General features: G+C 39.8%; 1 protein-coding gene and 1 long non-coding RNA gene across 8 annotated transcripts in view; both read left to right on the forward strand.

Annotated features, from left to right (window-relative positions):
* The window catches only part of B4GALT6 (beta-1,4-galactosyltransferase 6), a 67310-nt gene extending 59471 nt beyond the window's left edge, over positions 1-7839 (forward strand). For 6 of the 7 annotated variants that reach the window (XM_080822017.1, XM_080822018.1, XM_080822020.1 and 3 more), the window contains 4 exons: positions 224-411; positions 3342-3464; positions 3744-3845; positions 4341-7839. In XM_080822017.1, coding sequence (XP_080678143.1) covers positions 224-411; positions 3342-3464; positions 3744-3845; positions 4341-4488 — 561 coding nt within the window. In that variant the 3' untranslated portion in view covers positions 4489-7839. The remainder of the gene's footprint in view (positions 1-223; positions 412-3341; positions 3465-3743; positions 3846-4340) is intronic. The other variant, XR_013967870.1, reaches the window with a different exon arrangement.
* A 6161-nt stretch (positions 7840-14000) lies between these two features.
* On the forward strand, positions 14001-21766 carry LOC308354358. The gene is made up of 3 exons (XR_013967857.1): positions 14001-14037; positions 15353-15417; positions 20676-21766. It is a non-coding gene; the product is annotated as an uncharacterized lncRNA (long non-coding RNA).
* The last annotated feature ends 3946 nt before the right edge of the window (positions 21767-25712 follow it).

A 25712-nucleotide genomic window follows, 5' to 3' on the forward strand; every position in this document is an offset into this window, starting at 1 on the left:
ATGCACTAGATGACAGTGTTTTCTTATATGTAACCAAAGTACAAAAGAATGTATTAAGTAAATCTAAACAGCATATTTGAAGATCCTGACATGTTTTCTTGTTTTATCTAGTTGATTTGGATGTATTTACTCTTATTATTTGACCATGATTCAACAAGTTAGAAAACCATAGAGCAAAGTCCGATGACAAAGCCTGACTACGTTTCTGTTTTCCTTTGTGAAGACTGGCACACAGCCTTTTAACCGTGCAATGCTCTTCAATGTGGGCTTCAAAGAGGCCATGAAAGACAGTGTCTGGGACTGCGTCATCTTCCATGATGTGGATCATCTCCCCGAGAATGACCGAAACTATTACGGCTGTGGAGAAATGCCACGTCATTTTGCAGCGAAGCTGGATAAATACATGTATATGTGAGTAATAAGCCTTACTCTTGAGAGCAGACCATATACTTAAAAATCGTGTCATTGAAGGGGTAGCTCTCTCAATGTGCCTGGATCTGAGGGCTCAAAAGCCTGAGAGGATCTTTCACTCCACTTGGTCTTCACAGGGAGCCGGGGATAGTCCCTCGCCCGCCATCGAGGCGCTTCCTCACACAGGTGTGCATGTGGGTAAATGGGAAAGAAAACCTGGGCTCTATGTCAGGCAAAAGTAGGTTTAACTTCGGGTTCCCCACGTACCAGTGATAGGACTTGGTTCGTTCCTTCTATCCCTGCATGTTGGTTTTCTTGATGGTTGGAGTCGTAGAGTCACACACCCTGGGCCTGCTCTGCGTAGGTGCACGGAGCACACGGTGGCTCCCTCCTTTTTCTTTCTTTCTTTCTTTCTTTTTTTTTTTTTTTCAGATTTTATTTATTCCTTTGGGAGAGACAGAGATAGTGACAGAGAGTGCAAACAGGGAACACGAGTGGGGAGGAGATGGAGGAGCAGCCTCCCGGCCGAGCAAGGAGCACAATGAGCGCCTTGATCCCTGGACCCTGGGATCATGACCTGAGCCGAAGGCAGACGCTTAACTGACTGAGCCACCCACACAACCCCCGTGGTGGCTCCTTTCTGCTTCCCATTCTCCAGTGACTTGTTATGGTGCGGAGAAGGCCCTTTCTCTGTAGTGTGTCTTCTTTCTAAGTTATAAGTTCTTGTCTTGCCTTTATTAATAAGAGGCAGACCTTTCTTGCTCTCTGACTGCACATTCCTTGAAATGTAAACAGTCAGTGGAGCTGTGACAGTAACTTAAGTTGACATTGAAGCATGCAAGTCATCACAGTTTTCATTGGTTGATGGAAGTGGAGAGAAGACAGAGCAGAACAGAAAGTTCAGTTGTAAGCCTGGAGCAGAGGAGATGTTCCTTACTTCACAATTACACCTGCTGCCCGACCCACAGAGTAGAGGGAGGCAAAAAGTGTTAAGGACATGACCAGGTGAATCAGCACTAGAACTGGAAAAGAATACTTTTTTTTCTCTCTCTCTTTCTTCTTTATTTATTATGTCTTCCTTTTACCTAGTTTTTCTTCATATTGGATATAGTACAGTCGATTGTTTGCACTTAAACAGAACAATAAATGGAATCAATTTATTAATAAATAAATTAAATAAATTATTAATTAATTAATTACCGATTTATACATGTTAATGAAAACACACACACACTTATCCATATCTACCTATCTATTGATCTCGGGTTTCTCCCAAACCACTAGCCCGGGGAAGAATAATCTAACTGGCATGGGAAACCCCTGCCATGACAAGTGCCACGGATACTTGTCAGCCCTGCCGACCCCCAGGGTGATATAAGCAGGACCGTTACTTCCCAGATGTAAACCTCGTGCCGTCTCCTGGGACACTGTGGTTGTCCTTGGGCGCCTGTAGCCATTGGGGCTAAGACTGCTTTCTTCCTCACCCGTTGAGTCCATGCAGGAGCTGCTTATCCCACACCGGATCTCCGTGGGCACCCAGCACTTCTTCCCACAGGGAATGAGATGAGATGACAGTCCTCCCACAAAAACAATGAGATCTGCTCTCTCCCCTTCTCTGAGGCAGCTTTGCTATAGTCCCAGCCGGATTTCCCTTAGCTCGGTTTCTAGATGCTGCGCATGGTCAGATTTTCCCTGCTGGACCCCACATTGACCTGACCTCTGCAGGGGCCCTGCTGTACCACTTCCCATTAGTACAGTTGGGGCCACAGGAATTTACTCAGAACTAAGTCTAGGGGTGCTCCCTTGAGATCAGAAAACCAATCTGTATCTAAACAAACAACTTAGTTTGCAAAGTTTCTTGGTTTATGAGTTAGGGAAAGGTAAGGAAACTAAATCCAAATTTGAAAATGTAGTAGTCATTTCTCCAAGAGAGACAAATACTGTATGACCTCACTTATATGTGGAATCTAAAACAGACAAACTCATAGATACAGAGGACAGATTGGCGGTTGCCAGAAGTGGTGGGCTGGTGGAGGGGGGGATGGCTGATGGGGGTTAAAAGGTACAAAGTTCGGTTGTAAGTTATATTTGTCCTGGAGATGTAATGTCCAGCATGGGGATTAGAGTTAATGATACTCTACTATATATTTGAAAGTTGCTAAGAGAATAGGTCTTAAAAGCTCTCATCACAAGAAAACAAAGAATTCTATAACTGTGTATGGTGATGGATATTAACTAGATTTATTGTGGTAATCATTTTATAGCATATATGTATGTGAAATCATCATGTTGTACACCTAAAATGAATACCGTGTTATATGTCTATTATATCTCAATCAAAAAGTCATTTATCTAAATATTAGTACATTACAAATAATGTATTTGTAAATATCTGTGAGTATTATGGTATTATACCAAACAGGTATGATTATTATTGGAACAGGCTGCTAGTCATTTCAAAATTAAATGCTAGAATTGTAATTACTAATTTATTTTTATCCTGGTCTATCTACATAATAAATGACACATTTATAATTAAGTTCAATAGACTTAGAATACTTTATTAGCTTAACAGCATCTAACATTGCATTGACAACTATTGATGGATTTAATCAAGTTTGCTTTGGTATGGAAGTCTTACCAATTTTTGAACACTGGGTTGTGAGTCTTACAAAATAACAATATTGAGTATTAAATTTCATTTATCACAAGTGTTTTATCTAACACATTTAGATATTTTGCTAGACTGTGAAAATGTTTTCTTTCTTGGTGTACTTTATATTTCCCAGAATAAGATTTAATCTGCACAATTGTTTATATGGAAAATAAGAATATATTTTTCAAGGCACATGTAAGGCTGAAAACTTGATTTCAGTTGGCAAACTGTTTTGATTTTATTTTTAGAATGCTATATTCTGCTTTCTTTTTAGTCTTCCATATAAAGAGTTTTTTGGTGGTGTAAGTGGACTGACAGTGGAACAATTTAGAAAGATCAATGGTTTTCCTAATGCCTTCTGGGGATGGGGAGGAGAAGATGATGACCTTTGGAATAGGTATGTTGAGGTACAAACTGCTTAATAATAGAATTTGTATAAATTCCCTTTCTGTTAGTTACATTGCACTTTGCTATTCCAAGAAAAGATTTTTGGGGATGGAAAATTTTTGAGGTTTTTAAATCCTGCTTTGTGTTTCTGCCTTTCTTCATTAAGAGTGCCTTCTGAAATTATTGGCCACTCTAATGAGAGCATTCTTCTGCATTTCAAGTTAAATTCAGGTAATCAATTTTTATGTCACAGTTTATTCCTTTATATTTTTATTTCCATGTTTTGTAGAGTTCACTATGCTGGATACAATGTAACAAGGCCAGAGGGAGACTTGGGAAAATACAAGTCTATTCCTCATCACCATCGAGGCGAAGTCCAGTTTTTAGGACGGTAAGTTTAATATCACCTTCAGATAAAAAGGTTTCAGAATTTTTTGATGTATGAAAAATTTGTTAGAAAACATTGCAGCCTCAAAAAATCTTCGGCGGGGAATTTTCTGTTGATCTTATTTTCTCTTATAGAAGTAAAATATTTTTGTGCTTGTTTCGAGGAGAGATACGTATATATTTATGTTATATTAAAGAGTCCGGTTAACTATTTATATAAAAAGTATTCCCTTAACATAAGATGTATTATTTCATAAACATTTTATTTCTTAAGGATGTCTGAGTTGTAAGTGTGCAAAATAATTTTTTCAGGAGGCTTTTTAAAACTAGTAAAAATGCTAATTTAGATAATGGTTTAAAAGATCTTTATATATGAAAAGTAAAAATTGAAAAAGCTTTAAATGCTTTAATTATAAGAATGACCCTGACCATATTTGTCTTCAGTTTTTCTTTTTGAACATGTTCCTGTTATTTTTCATTTTTTTCTCTAACACCATAGGTATAAATTGCTAAGATATTCAAAAGAGCGTCAGTACATCGATGGGTTGAACAATTTAATATATACGCCAAAAATACTGGTTGACAGGTTGTATACAAATATATCTGTAAACCTCATGCCAGAGTTAGCTCCCATTGAAGACTATTAAAGGAAACAGCTCTCATGGCAAGACAGACTGCAATGCTGGATCATCAACTAGGAGCCTACTCTTACTGGAGGTCAGTGAGTAGGTGTGTCCTGGTGCCCTGCTGTGGTGAGAAGGAGAGCCAGCAGCCCTCAGTGTTTACAGTGTGAGATTAGAGACCATCACCCACCCTCTTCTCTGAGACACACCCCCACAGCGAGCACTGCAGATACCAAGGCCCTTGCTGAAATCTGGAAGTTAAGAGAGCTCCCTACAAAGAGAAAATTTTTATACTAAAATATATAATTTAATTCAAGAGAATGCTTTATTTCTGTTTAAACATGTTTTGTATATATGTGATGTAAATTAACGTGTTCAAATTGTTGAAAAAGAAGATGTGTTGCAGTTTTGCATGTAATTGGTTATGCCTTTATCGGACTTTTATAGACATTTTTTATTTGCATGGAAGAAAACAATGCAAATTTATGTCACTAAACAAAGGTTAACCCTTGTGTGAAATGAAGGAACTGTCAATAATTGACAGCCAACTACTACAGTAAACTGTTACACTAGTTTTGAGCTTTAGACCTTCAGCCTTTTGTGTGGAAGAAGTCACAACTTTCCTAGGGTTTTAAAGGTAAGAAGAAAGTACTTAGACCACTTTTCTTCCTACCAGAATTACCTGTTTTTTTCCTTGCTTGCAAACCCATCAGATTTTGCTAAATCACAACCATATTGTTTATGCACATTGCATGAGTATTACCAAGAAAATCTTAAACGTTGTGATGTTAACATGATATAAAGGACCTCTTTATGTTAACTGTCTTTCATGTATCTTTGGTGTAATTGTCAGGGATTTTGTGCCTCAAAAAATCCTCCTGAGGTAGCGTGTGTTTGTACACTGTATTTTTTTTTTTAAGTCATAGTGAACAGCACTTTTATTATTTCTAGTTCAGAAGAGCCAAAAAACAATTTTCATTTAAAAAAAAATCAAAACAATTTTTTTAAAAGAATGAGCTATGGAAAACCCAGTAGTACTTATACAAATGAATTATAATATTAGATAAGAAATTAAATGTTCTATTTTTATGAAGATAAATGCTTAGTAGATAAAAACAAATTTTAAGTTTAATTCTCAGACTCATAGAATTTCAAGTTTTTGAAGGGAACCTTTAATGTCAACCAGTTTTATTAGAACTATATATTTTTTTCACTTTTAAGAAATTAGATTCCTGGTATTCTTAAAATTGCCTCACTGAAATGATTTAATAGAATTATATTAAAATATATAATCAGTTATTTAAATGGATTGATGTTCTAGGACACTTCTCTGAGAACACTACCTGACATCCAGTATATTACTTGATCTTAAATTTGGATGAAGTTTTCATGACAAAACCAAACAACATCCTTATTTTGAAAATTATCAACTATAGGTAACCAAGGATTATAGAAAATATCTTGATATTTTCACAAATTTAAAACAAAAAAATTATGTATCCATAAAGTCAATCTTCAAAAACAATGAAGAACAATAGAAATCTATCTATGAGGGATGTTGGAATAATATTTGCCTCGTAGATTGTTCACCTAAAACAGAAATATGGTTATTTATCTCAGGTTTGAGTTTAATTTTGAAATATCATCTTTTATGGCAGTATTAGTAATACAAATGACCACAAACCAAATCATAACATAATTGAAATTCTTATACTTTGAAAAAAACTGATCACTCTCCCTTATGGTACAAACAGAATTTTCTGTATTTACTTATCTAGCAATATGTCCAAAATATTTATCTTCCATTTTTTTAGTGGTCCTCAAAATCACAAAAAATCAAACTCTAAAAAGTTAAAAAAAAAATTTGTTCTGAATTTGTGTATCTGTTCATTTTGGTCTCAGAGCGAATGCAGTTTTTTTAATTTGGTGAAATGAAAGTCGGTTGGGAATGTTAACATTTGTGATCACTAACAAGATAGTAGGGGCATAGGAGCATAATTAACCCAATAATACTTAAATATTTTTTTAATACTTACATATTTTAACTGTGGGGAAAATTAGGGCTGTTTCTGAGTCTTACTCGTAAAACATATGTTTTGCTTTTTAATGTGGAGTGGCCCACATTTTGGAATTCTCATTTTGATATACATTTTACAGTTTTAGGAGAACTCAGTTCTACTAGTATCTGCCTTATTTTCTTGGATTAAGTCTAACAGCCATTTTTGTTTTATGAGTGAGACATGTTATTTTGCTCTCTTCAGTTTTGAATACAGTATGTCATTCTGTGAAAATCATCTCACTAGTTTGTTTTTTGCTTTTACCTTCTTTGTTTTGTTTTGGTTTTATGTGCATACCTAAAATTGATTTTTGCCTATAAAGAATGACTTTTATATGTTTCTGGAAGGGTGATAGAGAGTTTTGCTCAGTTATCTTCATTTTATGAAAATAAATCTATTGCATAAAATTTAACAAATGCATTGCAAATGGAAATTTCTTTTATTGTCATGTTTGGTGGATTTCTTTGGGAACGTGTATTGATTGCCACCTCTGTATGAAGTGCAGTGTGAGGTATGGTACGCCAACAGAAAAAGTATTGTATTTCTGAACAAATCAAATCAAGCAAGTTGAAACCTTTCTAAAATTATGAAGACATCCTCTGATAACTTACCTGTTGTATTTCTTAGGTTCAAAGTCAAGAAACATATATGTGGACATGGGGCAATCATGAGGTCCCTATGGCACTAACTGGGGAAGTTATGTAGTGCCTGTCAGCTCGAGAGAGAAGTAATGATTAATGGCCTGTTGAAGAGAGGGAAAAGTGTAGACATGAGTATTTTTTTAAATCTACATTTAAATTTGTTTGTATTTTGTGAAAAGGTGTTCAATAAGAAAACTTATTTACAGTATTATCCAAATACATTATTACGTGTTATAAACTTGCCTAGACTTCTTTTCCAGCCAAACTCTTGGTATCCATTTTAAAACAAAATGGGAAAATAACCAGTACAATACTGTCCTTCTTTTGGAGGCTTCCTACAAGGGAAAGCAGGTTTTGTGTCATTTTATTTGGCCTCTGCTTGTATCTGCTATATTTCGCTGTGTACTTTTCAGACGAATGTTAGTACTCTAGATTTGTTGCCTTGTATTTCCAAGTATGCCAATTGAGACATCTAAAATGACCATAGTGGTGTTTATCAGAAGGAGGAAGTATACTTAAGATTATTTTATTTATTAGATCTGAAAGGCTTCTACATAAATGCACTGAAATAAATGCTAGTAATTTCTTGTACTCTCTCTTTTTTTTTTTTTTTGCTTCTCATGGAAATGTTTGTACTTTTTTATCATTGTCTTTTATGAAATATAATGTTCTAAAGACTCCATGTGACACTGTTAATTATTTTCCCTCAGGAACTTTTGGGGGCTTACCTGTTTTTTTTAATTGTGTTTGTCTTCCTAATTTTGAGGAGAACTGTTTATGAATACCTTGGTTGCACAAGATGGCCGTAGAAGCATAAAGTGGCCATTGTGTTTGCCTTTGCAGCAGTTTAAATACATTTAGTGATCTCAAAATTTAAATATTTTTCATCAGTACAATTAGTAAACTACTTTACCAAGAAGAATATTTAAGGAGTCGTTTTTAACATTTCTTCTGCTTACACAACTTGAGTAAACTAAGCTGGTGTGTTGTCCTCAGTGCCCTTCTTGTTTTCTAGGTATCAAGTAGTATTGAAGATCTTTAAGGCAGATAATATCTAGGGACTAGATTTTTATCTGAGCCTGTAATGTGAAGTCATGACTTTTGTCAACTTAAATTATTTATGTAATGAATTACTATTAATTTTTGTGCATAGTATGAGCTATAGAGATATTGACACTGTATGTCACAAAGCCAATTGTGAAATCCTAATCATTTAGTCATTTAAATCATACAGAGTCGTAAAATTGAGTTGGCTTAGTCTGGACCAGGTTCCTACCTATGGTACTAATGTGTTCTCTGATGAAACATGCCAACTCAGTTTAATGATCTTATATCTGTATTTTTTGTCCTATATTAAATACATGGATTTAAGGTTGTGGAGATATTCTGGACCCAGATTGTTTTATTTAGAGAAGGTTCTTCTTGAGCATATTACTATATTGCTCTTAATTTAAATGACTTCAGAGAACATAGTGCTATATCACTGAAAATTATACTATAATTAAAAGAAAAATATATAGCTTGTAAAAATGAAACTTGTATCTTTCTCAACACATTTCTATAACATATTTTGGTGGATCTGAATTTTGTTGCTAATTTCATCCTCCTAACTCCATCAGTTGAAGTCTTTGATCTCTAAGAACTATCAGACATTACCTACACTCATGGAATTTACTGTCTTTTGTGGATAAAACAGACATGGAAACAGCCTAAAAACCTACACACTATGAAATGAAGTACTCAATTGTGTCCTCTGCAAACGCTGGTTTTATATTTTACTAAAGCAGTGTTAAACCACTTGAGCATCTTTGGAGGAGAAGCTTTTCCCAAGGCACAGCATGTTTCTTTAAACCCTATGCATCAGAAGGATGGAGGTCATTGTTTGTCTACAGTAAGTCTTGAGGATGTACAGTGAACTTTTAATTGGACTATGTGGACGGCAGTGGTTATAAGCAACGACTCTGGAATCAGACTGACCTGAGTTTGAATGTAGAGGCCCTCCCCATTGTTCACTGTGACATTTTAGCAAAATTTTAAACCCCTGTGGTTTTTAGTTTCCTGATCTGATGTTTGAGGATGATAGGAACTACCCAAGGATTGCTGAAGAACTTAAATAAGCTGATCCTAATAGAAATGAGCGCAGCACCTGACACGCTGAGCAAAAACTTGGCTTATAATTAAGTCGGTTTTCAACTTGAGGGTGATAAGCTTTTCTTTCATGCAAATTATCTTAGATCATATTTTTAAAATTATACTGCATTCTTTGATTCCTTTTGAAATGAAGTTAGTGATTACCCTATCTATACATGATAATGCATGTAAACAATTAGTAAAACTGGCAAAGATACAAAACTAAATTTTAGCAGTAATAGTCGTGAGGAGAAATGCAGCAAGTGGGAATCAGGCTCCGTTTGCTCAGAAGCTTGTGTGATTTTAGGTCGACAGTGTGGGAAGCACCTATTACAATACTTTGCTTATGGAAGATGTCCAGTAACTTGCAGCTTCTCTCAGTATTGTGACTGAAAAAATTAAATGCCATTGTGGGCTTCTACTGCTTCTTCTCTCCTACCTTGGCTTTTGGGCTTGGCTTTTTCACCTATTTTTTCCCCAGTTTCCACGGAAGACCCTTCTTCCTCTGCTTGCCATTCTTTCTCTGTTCTCCTTTGATCAGTAACTCAATTTCTGGGACCACTGGCTAACACTGTCCAGTGCTGGAAATGTTCTGGGACTGTGCTGTCCAGTATGGTAGCCTCTAGCCACATGTGGGTGTTGAGCACTTGCAATGTGGCTGGTGTGAGCCAGGAACTAGATTTTTAATTTTATCAAATCTTAGGTAAATGTAAATAGCCACATACAGCAGATGACCTCTTATACTTGCAGAACTTTAACCTCATGGTGTCCCCAAATACATGCAAAAGGCTCTCAAGCCAAATGCCCAGCTTAGAATTCTTAGCTCCTGACCCTCATTATCATGTCAACCTGCTTGTTCACAGAAACTTAAAACTCAGCATGTCCTAGGCTGAATTTATCATATTCACCTTCAGAAAGTAGTCTTCCTCTTGTTTTACCATCCACTTAGTAACTCAAGGCCAAATCTGTGAGTCACTCTCCCTTTATCTCTTCCGTATAATCAGCAATAGCTCCACCTCTGAAGTCCCTCTTCAATCTGTAGGGTCTTCTGTTGGATCCCCCCAGTCTTGTCTTACTACAAAGGTATGCCTTCTGTTTGAATCTATCTTCCAGGGGCGCCTGGATGGCTGGGTCCTTAAGCATCTGCCTTCAGCTCAGGTCATGATCCCAGGGTCCTGGGATTGAACCCTACATTGGGCTCCGTGCTCAGCGGGAAGCCTGCTTCTCCCCCCACTCCCCCTGCTTGTGTTCCCTCTCTCGCTGTCAAATAAGTAAATACTTAAAAAAAAAAAAAAAAAGTAGGTACCTTGAATCTATCTTCCATCTTGACACACAAAATTGTGTCTTTTGAAATACTACCTTGCTTTAAATCTTTAAGTGGCTCTCCATTGCCCACAGAAAAAGATCCAAATATTTCTGCTTCTCAGACCAGGGCTTTAATGATCTGGCTTCTGCTTGCCTCTGCTTTTTCTACCCTCATCCACCAGAGGGTCTCCAGCCTATCTCTTAAGACTCAATCTCTTGGGTGAGTGGCTCGGTTGGGTGTCCCACTCATGATTTTGGCTTGGGCTTGATCTTGGGGCTGTGAGTCCAAGCCCCGAGTTGGGCTCCACGCTAGGTTTGGAGCCTGGTTTTAAAAAAGAGAGAGAGAGAGAAAAGAAAAACTCAAGCTCTTCTGGAAGCCGTCTCTGGCCAACCCAAGTAAAATGGGCCACTCCCTCCCTTGTGCTCTTGTCCCTTCAGTACTACACCATTAAAGCATGTCTTAGGCTATTAAATTTGTTTATATGTTTTCTTCTTCTCTCACAGACTGTTAGCTCTTTGAGGGCAGTGGTTGATGCCATTTGGTTTTGTATACCAGGCCTCCTGCAGACCACTCAGTGAATGAACCATCCTGTCAGGGCAACACTATTTGGCATCTGTTAGGGCTGAACACTCCATAGCATTCCACATTACTGTGCTATGACTCCATGTGTCATACCTACTCAGAGCTACGTCCAGCAGGATCAGTGCCTTAATTAGGACTGCCAAGTGCCATCATCAAGACGTGTTTCAACCCACCCATAAATCTATCTGAATAGGGAGCCAGGCCCATCATTTTACTCAACATATTTTTAGAATTTTAAAGTACTTACTAAGCTTAGAAAATTAACATAGTGGCATCTGGGTAGCTCAGTTGGATAAGCGTCCGACTCTTGATTTTGGCTCAGGTCATGATCTCGTGGTCATAAGATCGAGTCCCACATCGTTGGACTCCATGCTCAGCGGGGAGTCTGCTTGAGATTCTGCCCCTCCCCCCACTCTTTCTCTCTCAAATAATATTTATTTTTCAAGTTTTACTTAAGTTAATAAACATAGTATATTATTAGTTTCAGAGGTAGAGAATAAATACTTTTAAAAATTATTATGTATTAGTGTAAAAAGAAACAGAATAGTGAAAATTCACTGCTAAAATTTTTATTAAATTTAAAAAAAACCCTGGAAAGTGAAAGTCATCCTTCCTGTAAAATAAATGTCACAAGACATTACTGTGTTGAAGAAAGAACGAGAGCAGATGCTGGAAACACCTGTTTGACTTAATACCACAGAGAAGGTGTTAATTTACCTGTGGAACATAATTTCCATCTGAGGCACTTTTTAAAATGTATTTAGTTGATTTCCAAGGACTTTATTTTACACGATTATCTCTCCCCCTCCTCCCTTTCTTCACCTGTTTTTCCTCCTTCTCTTCCACCACCGCTGTTGTTAGAATCAGGAGAAAATCATGGCGGTGATTTGTTTTCCTGGAGTCTTTATGAAATCCTGTGAGTGCTTTTGTTCGGGCAGAACAGGGTCACCATGGTAACCAAATTTCCCCTTCATTATTCTCTTATCCCTTGACCTTGTATAAACGTCATTTGGCATAGGGTAATTAACCAGTCTTTTAACCTGTCTGGCAACTTCTGGCAGCCTTGTTTGTGGTCTCTCCAACCCCAATATATCCGCACATTTATTAAGCACCTGCTGTGTCAGGCACTGTGCTGTGCTGAGGACCTGAGAGTGAATAAGGCAGTTACTTCCCCCAAGTAGGCCACAGCCAAGCAACGGAAATGCTTGCAAAGAGTTTCTCACAGGGGCCACCCCTTTGCCTCTAAATATTTTATAACGTACTTGGAAACTCAATAGAAAAATGGACAAAGTCTTGGACAGGTCATATAGAAGCAAGGAGTTCCCAAAGAGTTGCATCCACAGGCTCTGTGAGGAGAGCATCACCTCTACCATGGAGAAGGTGGGGGTGGGGAGTGGAGGGGACAAGGTTGCCAGTTGCGGGTGGAGAGGGCTCTGGCTTTTCTGGAGTGCGTTCTGGAGAATAGACAGGTATGTTGGAAAGGTGATGACCTGTGCTCTTCTAGGCTCTTGAGCTGCAGAGAACAGGCTTTGTTTGGGGGGGGGGGGTGGTCTGCCGTTAGCATTTCTGGGCTGCAGACATCTCTAGCTGATACTGAGGGCACAAGAATAAAACCTTCCAGAACTCACACCTGGGTTGTTTCTCATCAAGTCCCCATGTCCCCTGGGAGTTTGCCTTCTTTACTCCACCTTTCAGTCTTCTGGTGGGGGTTCATTGGTGATTAGTGGGAGAAGCTAATGGAATGCATTTACCCCATCTTGTTCAATTCCCAGAGATTCCCCAACAAAGAATGATCAGGAACTATTCTGTATCTTGACTGTGAGTCAGTACAGTAGTTGAGACATGGCCTTGTAACTGCTTGCAGGACTAGGGAGAGGGTATAGGAATCTCTCTGTGCCATTTCTTACCATTGCATGTGAGTCTCCGAGGACCTCAAAGTTAAGAATTTTTTATTACCACAGAGGTAAAGTGCCCTATATGGAAAGATGATTGCCTCCACTCACAGTAAGAGAGACACAAATGAAAATTGCATGGAAGTACCAATTCTGACCTATCCAACTGGCAAAAATCCAGAAGTTTCACCGACACAATTGGTGAGGCTGTGGCAAGCCAAGTGCTCTCATACATGGAATGTAAAATGTCCCAACTCCTGTGGAGGGGAATTCAGCAAGATCCAACAAAATTGCTAAAGCATTTACCCTTTGTCCCAGAAAGCTTTTTTAAGGCATCGATTCTAAAGATAAATCTCTACAGGTAAGAAATAATGTGTACAAGTTGATTCAGGGAGGTGCTGTTTAGAATAGCAAAGATGGACGCTGAGCAGAGGGAACGGGTGAATGGTCACCCGCACACTGAAGCGCTTCGCAGCCATAAAAGAGGGGGCCTAAATTCTATGCTCTGATTGTACTGGTTTCCAGGCCGATAGTGTCCTGTGGGAAAAAAATTAAGGTTCACAAACTGTATAAAATGCTGCCCTTTGTGAATGAAAGAAGGGGAGCTAAAATTACATGTGTGTGCTTGCTTCTCTTTTACAAAGGAGTCACTGGCAGGATAATAAAAATGGCGGTCTCTGTAGGGGAGGGGAGCAGTGGGGTGAGGGCCACAGGGTTGGCAGTGAGACGGATTCTACCTGTGTAATTTTATATAGTTAGGAACAAGCACTGTGTCCGTGTTTAAAAAAAAAAAAAAAATTGAACTTACAGCAAACCCTAAAATCGATTTTCAACAGAAACAAGTTTAAGAATGTGTTGGGACAAAGCAGAACGAATGTTGTCTAGTGAGGCTGTTCTTCATCAGCTAATGATTAACCTCAGCAAGTATAATGAAAACAATTCTTGTTTGATCATGGCTGCATTAGGTAAGTGTCGCTAATACTGTGTCTGCATGTTTTATAGGCCTGACTTTTATTCTTCCCGTCTTTACCGTGCATTTTTCTTTCTTATAGACAGTTTAATTTGTATTGTTAATTTGACAATTGTTGTGGCCGTATCAGTGGGTTTAACAGCCCTGCTCCTGGTCCTTGCCCAGAAAACCCGTCTTAACCACCTGGGGGTGAGTTCCACAGCCCCCTAGCTTTGCTGGTCACTGCTCACTGGACGAAGGGTAGGTGGAGACTTGCCCAGAAAAAGCACAACAATACAAAAACCAGACCAACCAGGTTCTCAGAAATTTGAAGGGACAGAGGGAGTGAGGCAGTTGATTTGGGGATGGGGACCGAGTCCAAATTTCCTTCCACGTGGTTAGGTGAGCAGAGAAGCTGGTCTGCAGTGAAAAGGAAGACTTATATTGGGAATCATGCAACCCAGAAATAGAGAAATAAAAAGGTAGTAGTTACCTTAGTTCCTGATGGCTTTCCATACCCAGTCCCTGGGGAGGCCCAGCTGTGTCCATTCCGTTTGCGTTCTGTGCGGTACATGTGAATCCTTAAATAAATCCCTCGTCCTTCAAGTCAGCTGGGCTGAGTTTGGGTTTCCTAAACGAACCCCTCGTTGAGACACTTCCCTTCTCTTTTAGAAAGGATGTTGACCTCATTAAAATCAAGTTTGATTACCTTGATCAGAGTGACAAGCTATTCATAATCAAGGGTATTCAAACCTACATAAAAATAGCCCCACTGGAGTGAGATGTCTTTGAAGACAAGAACCATTCCTTTTTCATCTTTACCTGGCACTCCTAACGGGAGTTCAATGAATACGTGCTGAGGGACACTTTGTTCAGTGACGGCCCTTAGAGCATGGATTCAGTTGGTTTGTTTTTTACCAAACGTTTCCTGAGACAACAGAATGAGAATCTCTCAAGTACAGCTTCAGTTTGAGTTGCATTTCAGGGGCTATAGAGATTCTGGAACAATCTCCCAGGTCTCTGGCCTGCCTCGGTCCTGGTCCTGGGAAGCTGAGGCAGGGTTTTCCCATGGTTTGGGGACTGTTTACATGGACGACACTCTTGGCTGGTGGGTCTCAAAGCTGACTGACATTAGAATCGATTGGGGACTTTTTGGGGGACCACCTCCAGAGAATTGATTTCACTGGTCTCGTTTGGGGCCTGGGTATGGGAATTCTTCAAGATATTCCCACGTGACCCCAAAATACAGCTGGGATGGAAAACCATGGCAGTAAACCCTGAGTCATTACCATGGCCTTGCGGTTGAGGTACTCACGGGACTTTTCACACAGATGGAGACCTCGGTCCAGGCTGATGGGCACTGAAGTTTGGGAACCACGGCTTGATCCCAAAACAGGTACAGGTCGAACCTGTGGCGTTTGTCTTGATCCATGCCCCTCCCTCTCTCCTTTTGAGTCGTAAGTTATTATTATTTCCAGAGAAAGATGCTGGAGACTTAAGACAGACCATTTATTTATCTATTTTAAAGATTTTATTTATTTATTTTAAAGAGAGAGAGGGAGAGAAAGTATGTGCGCGAGGGTGGGAGGAGGAGCAGAGGAGAGGGAGAGTGAGAATCCCAAGCAGACCGCACTGAGCGCGGAGCCCGACGACGCAGGGCTCGATCCCACGACCCTGGGATCCTGAGCTGAGCCAAAATCAAGAGTCATATGCTCAACCCGCTGAGCCACCCAGGTGCTCATTATGACAGACTATTTAATAAGACCATTATCTTGAAAAGTTTTTGACTATTTCATAGGATAATGTGCTCAGTTTCCACGAAGTTCACATGGATAATATTTCACACACATGTTTACGATGGGCCGGGTACTTACTTTTTTTTTTTTTTAATATTTTATTTATTTATTTGACAGAGAAAGAGAGAAAGAGCACAAGCAGGAGGAGCAGCAGGCAGGGGAAGAGGGAGAAGCAGGCTCCCCGCTGAGCAAGGAGCCCAATGTGGGGCTCAGTCCCAGGACCTTGGCATCATGACCTGAGCCAAAGGCAGATGCTTGACTGACTGAGCCACCCCGGTGCCCCTGGGCCAAGTACTTTCTAAGCCTGTTTCAGGTCCTACCTCTGGTCCTCACAACCTCCCTGAAGCAGTAAAAATAGGGATCTGTTAAGAAGCCACAGGAAAGAAATTCAATGGGAAAAGAACAAAAGTTAAATGCTGCGCCTTCAAGATAAATCAGGATGTGGAAGTGGTTAAAGGATATTGGTGGGTCTGAGGAAGTTGAATAAGTAGCAGTGGATGAGGGATTTTATAAACTCTGGAAATTTACAGGTGTTATGAAGGCCTTTCTAGAAATTAATTCTTGACTCTAGACTTCAGCCTTAAAATCCAACAACTTATTAAAATTAAGGGGGAAAAAAAAGAACAACAAACATTGTTTTTCTGAGTCTGCAGTGTGAAGGGTTTTTGCTGCTTTCAGTAAGGACTATGGCATTGCTTTTATAGTGTGCTTTTGTAAGGAAACAAAATCTATCCAAAGGCTTCAGAGTATACATTAGGGGAAATAATTGAGTAATTTTTTAATAACACTTTTTAGTAGCTAGTTACGTAAAAACTTCTTTTGTAAGTCATTTCCGGGGAGTAATGTGATTTTTTACTCCAGGCCTAGTAGCTAAAGTGCTGTAACTACCAGTCCCATGGGGAGAACAAGTTGAATAGGGATCGTGAAACCACAGAACTTTAGGTCAGGAAGGAACTTTAAAATCATCCAGTTTACTTCTGTTCCTTTCTATTTATTGTATTAGGTCCCCATTAAAACAAAAAGAAATATAAATGGAATTTACCACTCCTCCAGCGGCTAATTGTAAGGTTCCCCTCATTCGGTCTATCCCAGCCACGAGACGGGGTTTAAAGCACTGATCAGATCAGTTCATTGCCTGTTTTTACCTTGACACCAGCTTCCCCTTTACCCGTAGGTTTTTTAACTTCTTAGCATAGGTCTTCTGTCCTCTGCTACTCGATACGAAATAGCCTGCCTCGAATTAAACCAAGTTGCTCGCTGTTCTCTGAACGTTTAATGTTCTTGCACATCTCTGTCCCTCCGCAGTCTTCTCCCCAGGAATGGCTTCTCCTACTTATTTGCCTGGCGCCCCCTACTTAGCTTCCAAGGACGAGCTCAGATGTCCTTTCTCCTGGGACACCTCCAGGCCCAGCAATGGGGGCAAGTTTTCCTGTTACGTTGCCGTAGCATTTGAATCTTTTTTATGGCCTGCTGACGTTCTTTCCCTCTCTCTACTTTCCTCCCTCCCTCTCTCCTTTCAGCCCTTCCTTCCTTCCCACCTTCTCTTTTTCTCTCTATTCTTTCCTTTCCATCTCCGCTGGTAATGACACGAGTTCCCTGAAAACAGACTTGGTGTCTTAATTCACCCGTCTGGCTCCAGCACCCAGCACAGGTGCTCAACACGTGTGTGCAGAAGAACTAATACGTGTGTGCTGTCATAGACTGAATAGTGTACCACCCCCCCGACCCTCAAAGATATCCACATGCTAATTCCCAGAACTGTGCGAGGAACTTCGCAGATGTGATTAAATGAAGGATCTTGAGATGGAGAGATTATCCTGGATTATTTGAGTGACCCAATATAATCACAAGTGTCCTTGTAAGACAGGGCCATGAGCCAAAAATGCAAGTGGCTTCTAGAAGCTTAAAAAGATAAGTAGAACCATGCTTTGAGGCCAAGCATCCAGAAAAAAAACCCAGCCCTGCCAATACCTTGATTTTCTGGAAGTATAAGAGAATATATGTGGGTTGTTTTAAACCACTGAATTTGTGGTAATTTGTTCCAGTGACAGTACCTTAATACACTAATACACATGCCTAAATGAATCGAGTCAGAACGTTCAGGCTATTAGACATATTTTAAAAAATGGCTTATTAGAGAGAATAGATAATACACATTAAAAATAAAATAAGTACAGGGCACTTGGGTGGTGCAGTCGGTTAAGCATCTGACTCTTGATTTCTGCTCAGGTCACAATCTCAGGGTCATGAGATCAGCCTTATGTCGGGCTCCGTGCTCAGCGTGGCGTCTGCTTGAGATTCTCTCTCCTTCTCTCTCTGCCCCTCCTGCTTGTGCTCTCTCTCTCTCTTTAAAATAAATAGCCAAATATTTAAAAAATAAATAAATACAGGAGAAATGTTCATCCTTTGTAGTCAAAGAATAAAAATTCAAGCAATCATGAGATACAATGATATGTCTGCTAAGGTGGTAAAACGTTTCTAAAAAGCAGAACTGGTAAAGCTTCAGTGTTACAGAATTTTTTACATTAATATGTTCATACTCCAATATTACTCCAAATAATATATCATAGTTCTTGAGAACTTGATATGTTTTGTGGATTGTTTTAAACTTCTTTATATGTTTTATGACAATTGGCCTTTATTTATTTTTTTAGCTTTTAAAATTTTTTTATTTTTTAATAAACATATAATGTATTATTAGCCCCAGGGGTACAGGTCTGTGAATTGCCAGGTTTACACGCTTCACAACACTCACCATAGCACATACCCTCCCCAATGTCCATAACACCACCACCCTCTCCCTACCCCCCTTCCCTGGCAACCCTCAGTTTGTTTTGTGACAGTAAGAGCCTCTTATGGTTTGTCTCCCTCCCAATCCCATCTTGTTTCATTTATTCTTTTCCTACCCCCCAAACCCCCCATGTTGCATCTCCACTTCCTCATATCAGGGAGATCATATGATAATTGTCTTTCTCCGATTGACTTATTTCACTAAGCATAATACCCTCTAGTTCCATCCATGTCGTTGCAAATGGCAAGATTTCATTTCTTTTGATGGCTGCATAGTATTCCATTGTGTATATATATATACCACATCTTCTTTATCCATTCATCTGTTGGTGGACATCTAGGTTCTTTCCATAGTTTGGCTATTGTGGACATTGCTGCTATTAAACATTAGGGTGCACGTGCCCCTTCAGATCACTACGTGACAATTGGTCTTTAAAAGAACACTTTGGAAGTGGTGCTATGATTATTCCCATTTTACAAATGAAAAAAACCAAAGCGTAGAAAGCTGATGTAATCTGTTTAAGATCAAACAGCTTGTAACGGAGAAGCCAAGACTACTACCCAGGCAATTTGATGCCCAAGGCTCCACGTTATCTAACATAAGAATTAGATACTTCTAGAAAATGTTAGGTCATTCACTTAATTCAACAGAAGCAAAAAGCTGCATGCTTCATGAAGATATTCATTGTAGCACTAACTATAAGTCCCCCAAATTGAGACTAAGTATATCACATTATGAAAGTGGTATAAATTTTTCAAAAAATAAAAATGATAATTATAAAGATTATATGGCAATATGAGAAATTGTTCATGATAACATAATTAAAGCATGAAAATAATTTTACATTATGATTGCAACTTTATATAAATATGTTTATAGCATTCTATCAATAAGAACATTCTGTTGCAGTACGACTATGTGTTGTTATAATTTTCATTTTTTGGACATTATGAAACTCCTTTCAAGAAAAGTATAATAAAATAATTATCTTTGAAAAAACTCATAACTTTTTTCTCAATAAATCATGGGATTGAGTGTTTCAAAAAGAAAGCCTATTTGGAACCATAATTAATTTTTTTTTTTGGTACATGCTTTTCTCCTACCAAGACAAATGGGTATTTCTACAGCTGTATCATTTGAGACATTCTTTTTTTTTTAATTTTTAAAATTAACATATTTTAACATAACATAATACATATAATGTATTATTTGTTTCAGGGGTACTGGTGTGTGATTCATCAGTCTTACACAATTCACAGCATTCTTCATAGCACATACACCCCCCACCGTCCATAATCCTGCCACCTCATCCCTCTGACCCCCCTCCCCTCCAGCAACCCTCAGTTCATTTCCTGAGATGAAACAAGATGAATCCAGAGAGGGAGAGACATTCTTAAAAAAAAAAAAAAAAAAAAAAAAAAAAAATTGAAAGAGAGAGAGAGAACATGGGGGGAAGGGAGAAGGGACAGAGGGAGAGGGAGAAGCAGACTCCCCACTGAGCAGAAATGGGGTTCGATCCCAGGACCCTGAGATCATGACCTGAGCCAAAAGCAGACACTTAACAGACGGAGCCACCCAGGCACCTCTTGAGGCATTCTTTTTTTTTTTTTTTAAAGATTTTATTTATTTATTTGACAGATCACAAGTAGGCAGAGAGGCAGGCAGAGAGAGAAGGGAGGAAGCAGGCTCCCTGCTGAGCAGAGAGCCTGATGCGGGGCTTCATCCCAGGACGCTGGGATCATGACCTGAGCCGAAGGCAGTGGCTTTAACCCACTGAGCCACCCAGGCGCCCCGCTTGAGGCATTCTTGGTCATCAGTAGCAAAATAAATAAATCAGTAAATCTAAAATTGTTCTAAAATTCAAAGTTTATTTTAAAAATCTTTTTAAAAAGTATATATAATTTTTAAAAAGCCATTTTTATAATAAAGAAAAATTGATTTTAAAAAACCCCTTGAATCAAAACCACTTAAAAAATAAACTATTAGTTAATTCCAGGGAAAATTCAAGAAATATTAATTGCTTCACCTGGGCCAAAATGTCACCAAGCCCTGTTTTCTGCCTTTCAGGAGCTGGACACACTCCAGTGTCTTTTCCAAAAACGCTCTTCTGGGGAAGGCGGTGGACCAGTGTTCATTCAGCTCAGCATGGGTCATCTAGATGACCTTAGTGGCAGGGTGAGCAGGTGGGTGCCTGCCCAGCCTGGAGGGAAGCGCCACCTCTCGGCATTTATGGCAGCGGGCTGCGTGGAGCCCCTCCCTCCCTGCTGGCAGCGGCCACCATTCCAGAACCAACCTTCAGCATTTGCATTGACCGCCAAAGATGAATTGCCATCTGCCTTGACTTTAAATTAACTGGGGCCGTTCTAACCCACAGTGAATGAGGAGCTGGAAAATGGAATTGATTGGGAGCTTATTTCCATGTTGGGAGGCAGTAAGAAGGAACGGGGCTAAGGGAGGGGTGTGTTCTGTGGACTGGGAAGTAGAAGGGAGGAATGGCTGTAAAGCTGAGGGTCGGATGACGTACAGAATTCCTAGGAAACACTGTTTCTGTGGACAAAATGTAGCTTAAGGCATAAATTCTCTAAACGTCCCTGTCAGACAGGTGCTATCCAGGTGTTTCAGGAGCTACAGTGATATTGGGGATTTTTGTTTCCTGCCTATCTGGGTGCCCACAATGCCAACTCCCAAGGTATGAGATTAAAAAGTGGCTTGATGACTTCAAGTTCAGCATAGTCGAAATTGAACTCACCATCTCTGCCTACGAATCTACTCTTCTGCCCATATTCCTGAGCTCAGTTGCTGGCTCATCCACTCAATCTTCTAGCCATGATGGGTGCCTGAGACTTCACGGCCTTCTCTAATTCTCCCCATCCCCACAATGAAGCCAGCATGCCTACCTGCTGATTTTCTATTCTAGAGCCCTCTAGAGACATGGAGGTCAAGGGGGGAGGGTGGGCAAGTAGCTCACGTGTGGAGGACCTGGCCTCAGTGTTACCATAAGCTGGTCTGGTCCGTTGGACATGACAATACCATGGAGCATCAACATCATCAAGCTTGCTTTGAGACCATGACAAAGACAGAAACCAAAATCACCGTGAAACCCACCAATCACCAAACCTCCCCTATACTGAAAGGAATAAATGCCCTGCTTTGTTAGCAATTATAGTTCTCTCTTCTCTGGTCTGTCCTCCCCGCAGATAAACCTCTGCGACACCCATAGAATGGCCCCCACTTTCAGACAGCATCCAATCTTGAGGAAGTCCCACGTCCTTAGACTCTTTCTCAACTCGTCCAATTAAAGCCCAAATCCTATAATAGTTTCTTTCCAACACTCAGTGAGACACTCTATAGTTCGCGTGTATATGGTGCATGTTCTCTCTGACCGGCAAGAGTAATAAACCCAAGTGGTTCAGCTACATCAAAGTGCTCCTGGTGGATTTGGACAGCAGGCAGAGTCTGGACACACAGCTGCAAGCCAAAGACCCCAAAGGTTACCGGCAAGTCACCAGGAGCCAGGGGGAGGCGAGGAAGGGTCCTGTCTCTCCGATTTCAGAAAGGACGGGGCCCCATCAATGTCTCGATGTTGGACTTTCTCACCCGCAGAACTGTGAGACAATGCATTTCGGTTGTTTTAAGCCACCTGGTTTATGGTACGTTTTTTACAGCAGCCCCTGGAATCTAATACAGCAAGAAAAGACCGAGAAACTGTTATGGGTTGGATGCCACTAACCAGCCTTATCATTGTTGTTTTCCCAGTTTTGATAGGTGTACTATGTTCCTAAGACGTTAGCATTAGAATTTGGGTAAGGAGCTCTATGTATTATTTTTCCAACTTTTCTTTCTCTGAGGCGAAAACTAACTCAAAATGAGAGGTTAAAACAATAGGGCATATGTAGCAATGTTTTTCTAGGTATGTCTCCTGAGGCAAGGGGAACAAAAGCAAAAACAAACTATTGGGACTACATCAAAATAAAAAGCTTCTGCACAGCAGAGGAAACAATCAACAAAACTAAAAGACAACCCACAGAATGAGAGAAGATATTTACAAATGACATATTCCATAAAGGGTTATTATCTAAAATATATAAAGAACTTACACAACTCAAAAAACAAATAATATAATTTAAAAATGGGCAGAAGACATGAACAGACATTTCTCCAAAGAAGACATCCAGATGGCCAAGAGACCCATGAAAAGATGCTCAACATCACTCATTCTCACGAAAATACAAATGAAAACCACGATGAGATATCACCACACACTTGTCACACTGGCTGAAATCAAAAGCACAAGAAACAACAAGTGTTTGTAAGGATGTAGAGAAAAAGGAACCCTCACACACTGTAGATGGGAATGCAAATTGGTGCAGCCACTGTGGAAAACAATATGGAGGTTCCTCAAAAAATTATAAATAGAACTACCACATGATTCAGTAATTCCTTTACTGGGTATTTACCCAAAGAATACGAAAACACTAATTTGAAAAGATATATACATGCCTATGTTTATTGCAACATTATTTACAGTAGTCGAATTATGGAAGCAGCCCAACTGTCCAGTGATAGATGAATAAAGAAGTAGTAGTACGTACACACACACACACACACACACACACACACACACACACACCACAAATGGAATAGTACTCAGCCATAAAGAAGAATGAAGTCTTGCCATTTGCAATGACATAGATGAACCTAGAGACTATAATGCTAAGTGAAATAAGTGAGTGAGAGACAAATGCCATACAATTTTAATCATATGCGGATTTTAAGAAACAAAAACAAACCAAAAAAAAGAGACCAAAAAAAAAAAACCAACAACAACAACAGACTCTTGGGCACCTGGGTGGCTCAGATGGTTAAGCGTCTGCCTTCAGTTCAGGTCACAATCCTGGGGTCCTGGAATTGAGCCCCAACATCAGGCTCCCTGCTCAGCAGGGAAGCTGTTTCTCCCACTCCTTCTGCCCCTCTCCCCCACGCTTGTGCTCTCTCTCTCTCATAAATAAATAAAATCTTTTAAAAAAATCCCAAACAGACTCTTAACTATAGAGAACAAGCAGATGGTTACCAGAGGGGAGGTGGGTGGGGGATGGATGAGATGGGTGACTGGGATTGAAAGTGCACTTATTGTGAGGAGCACTGAGCTCAGCTACGGAAGTGTTGAATCACTGTGTTGTGCACCTGAAACTCATGCAACACTTTTGTTAACTATACTGGAATTAAAACACACACACACACACACACACACACACACACACACACACACCAGGGCACAGACTTATTTTTTGAATAAGAAGCAATAATCTGGGAACGCCTGGGTGGCTCAGTGGGTTAAAGCCTCTGCCTTTGGCTCAGGTCATGATCCCAGGGTCCTGGGATTGAGCCCCGCATCAGGCTTTTTGCTCAGCAGGGAGCCTGTTTCCTCCTCTCTCTCTGCCTGCTTCTCTGCCTACTTGTGATCTCTGTCTGTCAAATAAATAAATAAAATCTTTGGGAAAAAAAAAAAGAAAGAAACAATAATCTGGCATTCTAATTTAATCCTGCCACTTCTCTGCTTAAAACCCTGTGTTGAGATGAGAGGAACAAGTCCGCCCTGCTTGTTTGCACCGAAGATGACATGGTGGGGGAGGTACAGAAGGCATCTCACAAGCCGGCCTCTGTCCATCAGGCTGCCCTTCCCTGCTTTGGTCTTTGCTCTCCAGCGACACTGACCTCCCTAGGCACATCTCCGTGGCTCTCGCCTTCCCACTGTGGGAATTGACATGACTCCATTCATTCATCGTCTCTGATCCTTCCCTTCTTGCCCTCTGGCTGCATCAGCCCCCAACCGCGTGCACTGAATATTGTTTCTTTTCTCTGTTTATATCAGAAACCATGAGAAAAATATTCCTTTTCTCCTATGCCCCTCAGAGTCTTAACCCCAGGGATGAGTCTTACCCCAGGGATGAGTCTCCTGGCTTCAGCAGTGTAGTGTCCTGAAACATTGGAAAGGTTAAACGGGGCGTGAAAATGTACTAACCAATTCATCTCTATGTGATCAGATTAATAATTTTTACCCGTGAAGTCTGGCTTCAAAGGCTCAGGACATCCCATTGATTTTAATGGTGGTCTCTGGATCCCTAAAGATGTAACACACGGTCCAGGAAAAGTCTGTCTTTAAACAGAGGTAATCTTGAAATAGATTGTTGCATATAAATGTCTCATTCAAATTACGTTCATTTGGATATGCTTTAAGTGGCAAACAAAGCCGTATTTTGTTTTTTTCTTATTTTTAGGAAGGGTGGGGACATTTTATGAGAATGAATACCTTGCCTTTAAATGACACTGCTGTTCGTACTTACCCTCCAGCCATTCACACGCACCGAGGCTCACAGTCAGGTGACATTTGAAAGGGTTGTAACTCTGAGGATTTACTCACTGGTGTCCCAGAACCAGCATGTAATACCTTCTGTTAAACTTCCAGGAATTTTATAGCTGATTATCAAACACTGTGTTAAATTATATTAAGATAAAGGTAATAAATACTTCAATCTCCTTCCTTTCTAATCATTTTATCTGAGCTCTTTATGTTACTTATGTCCGCTGCTTCTGCATGCTGGTTTACTATACCACACCCCCGGGCTTCTCCTCCCAGTTCTGCATTCAGGGACACCGTGCTGGCGGCTTGAAATTGGCCGTGGTCAGATTATTTACATGAGAGAAATTAGCAAACACTACAAATCTGGGCTTTTTTCCTCTGAAGAGCCTGTTGTTAAACATTTACCATCAAACACACAAAACACATGCTTGCTTTATTGATTTTATGTTTTTGTATATGGAGATAAATGATTGATTCAAATAATAGGAAGTCTACATGGGCCGGAGGGGTATTTTCATCTAGCTCTCCCTTAAGGCACAGGGTTCTTTTTAATCTACCTCATAGTTTTTTCTGGACAAGGCAAATGAAACTCATTCATTTTGCATACATTTTATAATCTAATATTCATTCCTTTTTCTGAATGTCCATGTGTACCAACACTAATCCAAATCACACTAATCCATACCTCAAACCTTCATTTCTGCAGATGAATTGGGCTGGTTTCCCTGATTTTGCTTTCAATC

The sequence above is a fragment of the Martes martes genome (assembly GCF_963455335.1).
Source record: "Martes martes genome assembly, chromosome: 13".
NCBI lineage: Eukaryota > Metazoa > Chordata > Mammalia > Carnivora > Mustelidae > Martes > Martes martes.